Source organism: Varanus komodoensis, unplaced genomic scaffold, assembly GCF_004798865.1.
Source record: "Varanus komodoensis strain SLA01 unplaced genomic scaffold, ASM479886v1 scaffold30, whole genome shotgun sequence".
Lineage (NCBI taxonomy): Eukaryota > Metazoa > Chordata > Lepidosauria > Squamata > Varanidae > Varanus > Varanus komodoensis.
The window spans coordinates 6819634-6829177 of NW_025335762.1; the positions used below are offsets into that span (position 1 = coordinate 6819634).

General features: G+C 45.9%; 1 protein-coding gene across 2 annotated transcripts in view; it reads right to left on the reverse strand.

Moving 5' to 3' along the window:
• LOC123027094 overlaps positions 1 to 9128 on the reverse strand; it is a 10926-nt gene extending 1798 nt beyond the window's left edge. The window contains exons 1-2 of one of the 2 annotated variants that reach the window (XM_044437500.1): positions 8900 to 9128; positions 9 to 342 (exon numbers count right to left, since the gene is read on the reverse strand). In XM_044437500.1, the coding sequence (XP_044293435.1) occupies positions 9 to 335 (327 nt within the window). In that variant the 5' untranslated portion in view covers positions 336 to 342; positions 8900 to 9128. Of the gene's footprint in view, positions 1 to 8; positions 343 to 4619; positions 6662 to 8899 lie in introns of those variants that run through there. The other variant, XM_044437499.1, reaches the window with a different exon arrangement.
• Between the last annotated feature and the right edge of the window lie 416 nt (positions 9129 to 9544).

A 9544-nucleotide genomic window follows, 5' to 3' on the forward strand; every position in this document is an offset into this window, starting at 1 on the left:
GGATTCTGTGGGGCATAAGCAGGGTTGTATGGTGGGGGGTTCCCGGGATTTCGTGGGGGGTTGGCGGGATTCTGTGGGGCATAAGCAGGGTTGTATGGTGGGGGATTTTGCGCAGGCTGGACATGTTTGTTGTGTACGGGTTTGCTGGGTTTATTTGCCGGCCTGTTTGGCTGATGAGCCGGTCGGCTTGGCTGATGAGCCGGTCTGCTGTGTGAAGGCCTGCTGGGTTTGCTGCTGCCGCGGGATTTGCTTCCTCTTCTGGAGGCCACGGCATCAGTCTGGAGCAGAACCAGGAGCAGTGCCATGTAGCAGATCACCAGGTGCTTTCGCATCATGATTCTTCTGCAGAACAAAATCGGGAAGGAATCTTGTTAACGCAGCAGCAGAGGAGGCACAGCTTGTGAAATGCAAATCAGAAAGCGGAGGAGTGGAGGATCCAAAACGGTTCTACAGTTCCTCATATACTGAGCAACATGTGTTCACTATAAAATGTTCCCACTTCAGAACCTCCACTATACAATAAGATCTGGTAACATGTGATGTGAAAGATCAGTTCTGGAGAACCAGTGACACCCAGCACAGAAGTTACTAGGCTAGACGGACAATACTTTGATCTGGGGTGATTCCAAATCTATTTATTTATTTATATTTATATCCCAACTTTCTTCAGTTGTAGAACTCAAGGTGGCCTCTTGTGGTTTCCAGGTAGTCTCCCATCCAAGTTCAGACCAGTCTCAGATTTGCTTAGCTTCAACATTGTAGGCACCTTATGTGCCTTCAGACCATACTCAGACCATAATGGAACCCCCACACTCTGAAAAAAGGCACACCCAGCCACCGGGGTCTCTTGAGCACTGCAGTAACTAGAACAAACCTTGGAACACCCTCACTGTTGCACCTATTCCTTCAGTGGTGCACCTCCATCCAAAACCAACGTATTGTGCTGACCTGACAGCCATTTACCAAGCTCAGAAGACAGTCCCAGAGCCCCATCTGATTCACAAGTTCTACAGACATACAGCAGGGTGTCATCTGCATCCTAATGACACCTAGCTCCAGATACCTACATGGGTGTTCCTTAGCGTTACATACATATGGGACAAAATAGTGCCCTGTGGCACCCCATAGCACAAGTCACTGGAAACTCCAAACAGCATTCTGAAATTAATCTTGCAGGTAAGAAAAGAACCACTGAGGTATACTGTATCCAATGCCCATCCTGCAGAGAAAGCTGAGGAAGAAACCCTGGCTGATGGTAGTGAAAGTCACGAGGAGATCAACACTGCAGTCTCTGTGTATCTCTCATTAAACAACAGGACAAATAAGGCCAATTCAATCTGCAAACCAGGCATCAATCCAGACTGCAACAAATCTAGATAATAGGTTTCATCCCAGAATGTTTGCAGTTGTGCCACAACATGCGTCTCTCTTCCCTTCCCTAAAAGTGAATGACAGGGTGTCCCAAATCCTTGGGTCCACCAAGAGGTGAATAGACAAGCCGTGTCTGAGATGGCTGAGATTCTGCAGACACAGAAACCTTGTCTCGTGCCTACTTCTTGTTCTCATTCGAAATCCTGCTCGCTCTGCTGGAATAGGAAAATGATACAAATGGAGCAGTGAGCTAAGGTAAAATTCCCCCAGTTTTTGCAACTTTCCTCCACAGGCTAAAGCAGGGCAGATTCGGACAGCAGGAAATGTGCACAGAATTGACCTGGGAAAGTTGCATGAATCAAAGGCCTGCACTTGTCTGGCAAATTGCAAACATTTTCAGCAGACATGTGCTCACAGTTCTGTTTAGGGCTTTGATCATGTGCTTTATGACCAAATATAAATTCTCATACACCTCCAAGTCCCAGGGTGCCGTTCTTCAAGCGTGGTTGCATTCTCACCTTCTTCAGCATACCGGATAACACTTCTTCATGGAAAAGCCCATTAGCCACTCCCAGGACTCCCCACCCCCATCCTCCTCCTGTTCTTGTTAGTTTGCCAAGAACGACAAGGACTGAGAGAAGGCATAGATGGCCACATAACTGCAAGCAGCTTGTCCATGTCACCAGGCTGCATTCGCTAAAATCCACCCCATGAGCCACAGCTAGGTGAGGAACCTTGTTGGGTGCAGTCATAGATGGGAAGTGTTGGAGTCCAGCCACTAGATCCTCAAAAGTGTAGAGAGGCATCACCGAGAGCCTCCGAGAGCGCCAAAGAACTGATCTTGGGCTTCAGCAACCTCAGAACCATCCCATGGAGCACCTTACTCAAGGGTGTGACCAGGAAATCACGTAAGTCTATTTGGTCACCCAGAACACTGCATGATTGCCAGGTTACACAGTCTACCAAGCATTTGCTCAAACTCAGGGCCTGTCTCTCCCCAGCTGTGCTCTAGTCACCATGCAAGCCGCCCCGAGGCTTCGGCGAATGGGGTGGCATAAAAAATGTTTTAATAAATAATAAATAAATAAATGCAGCCTGCCCACACTGCAAAGGGGGCTCTGCTGCTCCAGAGACGATTAGCTGCAGAATATTAGAGGAGAAAGGGCGAGAACTCTACCCTTGAAAGCCAAAACTCCACAGTGGAGTTTTCCATTACCCACCATATAATGTACACTTCCAACCCAGAATCATAGAAGAGTTGGAAGGGGCCATGAAGGCCATCCAGTCCAACCCCCTGCTGTTGCAGGACGCCACGTTACACCATCCCACTCAGATGGCTGCCCAGTTTCTTTTTAAACATCTCCAGTGTGGGAGAACCCACCACCTCTCTAGGCAGCTTGCTCCACTGTCGCCTTGCTCCGACAGTGAGGAAGTTCTTCCTGATGTCCAGCCTGAATCTGGGTTGTTGCAACTTGAATCAATTATCCCATGTCCTACACTCTGGCATTAGCAAGAAGAGAACTTGATCTTCCTCTTTGTGACAGCCTTTGAGGTACTTATAGAGGAATATCACGGTAGTCTACATCTTCAAAACATGGTGTCAGCCATTTAGGGAACTTCAGCTCTTGAGCAGTTTGAAATTTTAATTAACTGATTAATTAAAATGCAATGTGATGCAACACAACGCAATGCAACAAGTTCACATAATTGCTGTTCTTTCAAGTTGGCTGATATTTCTAGATCAGGGTTTCTCAGACTTTCTGCCTTTCTACTTTCTACCTGCTTGGGATGGCTGAAAAGGACTGAGGTCAGCCAGACATAAAACGGTGACAGGTGGAGGTGAAGTGTGCCACTGATGGGAATTGGTTTATACAGCTATCTAATCCCTCATGGAAAATAGCTCAAATCTTTGCCACACCTATTTCCCTGTAGCAAGGAGTTCCATGATTCAGCTTTCTTCAAGCTGAGCACAGACATTGGCTCTGCAAAGATCCTCGCTCAGCCTACCCATTTTGGCGAAAAAAACTGCTGATCCAGAGACAGTGTGTCTGGATTCCATCATAGTATGGAAATCTCCCTTGGTATCCACTGTGTTCCCTGCATAAAATGATTTTAAATTGTTTCTGTTTTATTGGGAGACTCCTATGATACAAAACAAAGTGTCATCTTTTATTTATTTATAGAATTGCGATCTCAGTCCACAGCTGAAGCTCTCTGTGCAGTGAGCAAGAATTAATAAAATGCAATTGATAATATAAACAATAGATTATAATGACAGATGAATATAGATTATACATAATTATAGATTAACATAATGAATGGATGACAAATAGAAATAGAAATGTATTAGTCTAAATCATAAAAATTATACTAAAAATTAAAACAGTTTCTTAACATCTTAAACCACTGTATTTGAGTTCCAACGTGTCATTTTGTCAGGTTCTGGTGACCTGGACCAGACCTGCCACTGCGTTTGCAGGATCTGTTCCAGGCCCTGTCGGACCTCTCAGTCTGCTAACAAGTGCCAGCTAGAAGTCCTGGGGGAAGAGCTATACAAGAGCAAGCTCTTCCCTCCAGAAGTCATCAACTCAGGCCTTTCTGCAGCTGCAGTGCCCGCACTTGCCTGGCTGCCCCTCCGCTATCTTCTGCCTTGCTGTGTTGCCTCCACACTGCAGGGCCTGCCTGTTTGCTGCTGCGCCCGCACCCTGCCCCTTCAGGTTGCCGTGCTGTTGTGCCTGCCTTGCCAAGCTGCCTCAGTAACGCAGGGCTCCCTGCGAGCTGTGCTCCAGCCCCTGCGCCGTGCCCGGCCCTCACTGCATCTGGTCCCCGTGGTCTCACGCATCTTGCCTGGCCATGGATGCTGCCGTGCTGTGCCTCCTGCCCTGTCCTCCTGTCCAAGGCACCTGCACCTCAGTTTGTCCTCCTGATTCTGGACCCTTGGCTTGTTCTTTACCATGTTCTTATTTTGCCGGTTCTTGATCTCAGCCTGTACCAGGACTATGTTCTGGACTTTCCATTAAACCCACTTTTTGGAGTCTGTCTTTCCTGAAGTTCAGTTGCCCTGTTCCTGGTCCCTCTTGTCTTGTCTTGTCTTGTCTTGTCTTGTCTTGTCTTGTCTCTGGTCACCCACATCCCACCACAGACTCTGATGGCTTTCCATTTTGGAGCTCCCATTCGCCATTCATACCCTGCCTCTCCATTTTGTACTTACATTCTTGAGCTAGCATTTTGTGACAGTCCATGCCTACCTTGACAGCCACTTCATAAATGAGTGAGTCCTTCCATGGCGGTCATTTTGTGAGAGTGTCCATGGCACTCTCAAGATTCCAAATGGACTCACTGAACCTAGCAGGTTAGGGTCCGCTGCTCCAAGTAGAGAAAACTGCTTACTCCATCCTGTTTTCCTCCTCCTCCACAGAGTCACAGCAGGGCCACCAAAGTGGCAATGGGAACTCTGCAGCCCCCCAAGCCCCCCTGAAGGTAGGCTAATACCCACTGAGGGGTCCCAAGCCACAGTTTGAGAAATCCTGCTCTGGCTGCTTCAAGGTCCTAACACTCAGTGTAAAATCTGCATCTTCACAAAGACCACTCTTGTCACCTTTTATCTTAACTGGCCTGGATGGCCTTTGAAATGGAGGACCGTCTGTTCACAGCTCTTCCAAACATGTGGGTCACAAAGCTCACAAAGGCTTCTTTCTCTGGGTAAGCACTTGGCTGGCCCATGTCTTGCTGTTCTGGTTTCCCTGGCTTCAGTTTTTGCTTTAAGCTTTAACCTGCCTTTTCCTGCTTATTATTATTTTGTATTATAACATCTTATCTTATAGCTTTATCTTATGTAACCCTTGAATACTCGCTGCTTAAGACAACAGAGATCGAGCTGTGAACCTTAAGACTCCAATGTGCTCAGAGCATGCAAAATTACACCCACCCATGTGATTTTCTGGCCCTGGTTTCACATTTGTACTCACTCACGATCACGCTTTCTTGGCAAATGTGACCCATGTTTACATCATGGAATAAAAACGTAGGGAGATACTTAAGCAGCAGGGGCCGTCTGGACAACTTTCCACTGTAATTTAACTGGCAAATGCTGACAAATAGCACATAAACAGCAGCCTTGCTTTAAAAAACACATGTGCCTACAGTAGAGGGACAAAAAACACTAATTTCTTCCAGATTGCTCAAACCATGAAGCACCCTTGCATGCTGTTTTTAGCCTAGGAGAGAAAATACAACTCCACTGAGATTTCTAGGGACAAATCACGGAACAGATTGACCACAACAGAGCAGAGAGAGATGGGGTTTCATTCTACCATGTATATTGTTAGCTATTTTGAGAGTTCAACCATTTAAAAAAGCTACTTATTTTTTCTATTGCCAGATGGCAGAAAGACAATAGCAGAAATCTTCCATTTCTGCTCTGCCCAATTTTTTTAATGAAACTTAATTTATTTTGATTTGAAGATATTGTGTTCAGTTTCCAGGTTCTTTTGTTAACTGATGTAAATATTGGACTATAATATCCTGTACAATAAATTGTGTTTGTATATGTATTCTAAAGAGACAAAGGGATGCAGAAAGCCCATGAGGGTAAACCAACAGAAAAACAAAACAATACTGTAGTAGAGAGCCCCTATGTCAGAGCATCATCCAATAATCTATTTAGCTATACGCATTCAACTGCATAACTCAAACATGTTTTGTTGATATATGTCCCCTGTAATACTCTCCTTTCTTTAAATCCTAAGCTCCTCAGTTCAAGGGAGTGGCTTGTTTTGTTTTGGTTGATTATCACCCATTTGAATCTGGAAATTTCCATGTAGATCAGTGGTGCTAAATTGTCAGCATCATTTCCTTGAATACCAAACACATGTAATAAAGCAGGAAAGCAAAACAGGGGCACTCAAAATAATGTGGGGGTTTCTAGATACTTCAGAGGTTCCCCAAATATACACAAATATAACAGCTTGCAAATTCAAAGGAAAAAAAAGGAAACCATCAAATAGCTGGATGAGAACATGTGGACTTTGCAGCATCCATAGAAGATAGACTGCACTTGGAAGACTTAGAGTTCAGGATGTCAATGGAAGATAAAGAAAACTGAGGAGAGTAGAGAAACACCTTGCTTGAGGTCCTAACAGGATATAGAAGTGTGCAAGAGATTAAGAAACTATCATGTGGTAGGAATTAGAGAATTCCATCCCCTGCTTAATTTTAAGTGGCTTCAGGAATGAAGGATGACCAATTCCCAGTTTCTTGGTGTGGCATAGTGGTTAAGAGTGCGGGACTGGGACTCAGGCGACCTGGGTTCTAGTCCCCACTCAGCCATGGAGCCAACTGGGTGGCTTTGGGCCAGTCACAGGCTCTCAGCCCAACCTTATCCTCCCTTATGGGGATAAGGCTGAGAGCAGGAGGAGGAGAATGATGTAAGCCACTTTTGAGTTCTTTGTAAGAAAAAAGGCAGGATATCAATCTAATAAATAAATACCCTCCAGGAATCTCACTTCCCATCTCTCAATATACACCAAGAAAGTGCTCAGATTCAGGGCTTGCACTCAATTCCAAAGCTGGCCCTTTAATGTTGCATAGTACTGCCAGGGAAGGATTCAGGCTGGTGGAAATGGGTATATCTTTCTGCCTGCTTGAAAGTCTCCACCATAAGCATCAAAAGGTGTTACAACTCTTCTGCTAGACTGATGAACTTCCCTCTTACAGGCTGCAAGTACAACCAACTATTCTGTTACACAATAAGTAGTACTGCTACTTTTATTTCATATTAATAATTCCACAAGCAGGAATTGAGCAAAATGAGACTGATGTTGGAAGAGTAAATGTATCCTATGAAAGGTTGTTAGGGATCAAGCCCCCAGCAGGGTTCAGACAACTCAACCAGGATTGAGCAAGCATTGTTTTTGAGCCATGGATTGTTGTTGAAATGCAGGTTATCCCACGGATAGCCCACGGATAGCCCATGAAGAGAATCCATGGTTTGTTGTTGGGTTATGAACCACAGGTTGCTCACCATAGTTTGTGACCTCAGCTGAGTTCATAGAACACAATAATCCGTATTTCAACCATAACTCAGGGGCCAGGGACAATCAGCACTTGAACCCATACTCAGCCCTTGTGTTACTGTGTTGTCTGAACCCGTTCAACCTTTTATTTGACAGTGCTGGATGGACCAGCCACCAACAGATGCTGAGAACCTGCCTCCACCTTTCTGGTTCCCTCTTGACTAATGTTCTGCTGTGTAGTTCCAGAAAGCCACCAGCCCAGCCCAGCCCTCAGATAAGGATAATTCATATGAAGTCAAGGAGAACCTCCCAGAGAATTACGGAGGCCCATTTCATACAAAATGGGGCCACCTGGGAGACGGTCAATTCACAATAATGTGAAAGCTTCAAACACTCAGTGTGTCCAGAAGCCACATAAAGTGGGAAACCAGTGGATTCTGTCAGGTGGATGTTCTGTAAAGCTTCCACACTCAACTGGCAAGAACACAATAAGATTTGGCATGAAATGTCGAGAGCCAGCTTTCTGCAGTGTTCACAAAATCACAGCTAATGAAAAGAATTATCTTATGCCTTGATCAGTAGCAGGAGATCTGTGGCAAATCCACGTTCTGAAGTCTGTCTCTCAAAATATGCAGATCTGCCAATGCATAAGGAATGTGCACTGTCTAATATAGCCAGTTTTGACATTACCATGCCAGACCATGCAATAGGATGATGCCAACTTTTTTGATTTTTTTTTCTCTTATGCCATACATTTCAATGAAAAAGTAGGATTTTTCTCCTTCCCCAGGATTTAGAAGCAGCTAGGCAGGTAAAATTTTAAAATCCAAACAAAAGGAATCTTGACAGCAAGTCCATAATTCATTTTCGTACTTCAGGTCATGCTCTTTCCTGGCTTTCCATTCCCTCTGGATATAAATGGAACGGCCCTTGGCTGAGAAGCCTCTTCCTTCGTGACCAGTTTCAGAATCGCCTGGTCTCCTGTGAATCTAAACAACCCCTACTCTCCATGTCGTAGAATCACAGCGCATGATTAAAACTGCTCGGAAAGATAAAGTGCAGGCAGAGGGGGTATGCTGCTAGAAGCCAACTGAAAGTTGGCTTGCACGGCTGTCTTATTATTATAATTAATTTCATTTCTATCGCGTCCCACTGCCGAAGCTGTCTGGGCGGTTTCGAATTGCAAAGCGCTCTCTGCAAAACAAAAATGCCACAGATGTTTTCTCTGTTGCATTATGCAATGAAATAGGACAGGCTCGGAGTGAAAACCGGGCAATCCCATTTGCCTTCAGTGCTTCTGGGGCTCCTTATTCAAATCATAAACCCCCTCTTTTCCGGCACCCCAATCCTAAGCGCACGTGCTTTACAGAGGAGCCCCTTCCCAACCGTGCGTCCTTTCGCAGCAGCTTAAAAATGAACGCGAGTTGAGCAGTGTGGCCGTGAGATCTGCAAGAGGGCAGCTATAAACGCTCTAGCAAATTTAACCAGAGTTAGCCAGCTGGAGAGCTACTCACCCTTGTTTAACCAGGTTGGAAGTCGGGTGCTCGGCGGCGCTCTTCTTTTCTCGGGCGAGTCCCTCCTACTCTGAAGTCGGTCTCTCCGCGACTTCGAAGCAGGGGAGGAGCGAGGGAAATGCCTCTCGGGGAGGGTGCTTGCCTTGGAGCCTACGCCATCGGGGCGCCTACGCCATCTGAGCCGGCCTGTCAGTTCCTAAACAGATCGGGAAATGAGTCCTTTTCCCGCACGGCCAGGGATCCGGGCCCAGGGAGCCGCCTCCGGCCAGCTGCGGGCTTCGTTGCCTCGCGCTGGCTTCCACAACTGGAGAAGGGCATCGTTCACTGGGGACTTAAAGCGGGCTGGAGCTGCTGTTCGCAGCAGTGTGTGCAATGGTGTCCTTTTTAATGGCTTGGTTTTATTTCCTTTTCTTATTCTCATTTTGACTGTCGTGGGGTTTCCGTCGTCGGAATCTGTTTCAGTGTGCTGCATTGCTCCAGATGGATGGCTTTTATGAGATAGATAAGGCAGTATATAAATAAGTAAGAGAATTCCTTCCCCCACCCCACTCTCCATTTCTTTCTGTTTTGCTTCTTTGCCGTTTAGGGTCCTCTGGTGGAATCCTGCTGTCACAGACCGCTTACATCAAAACATAGAAGACATCC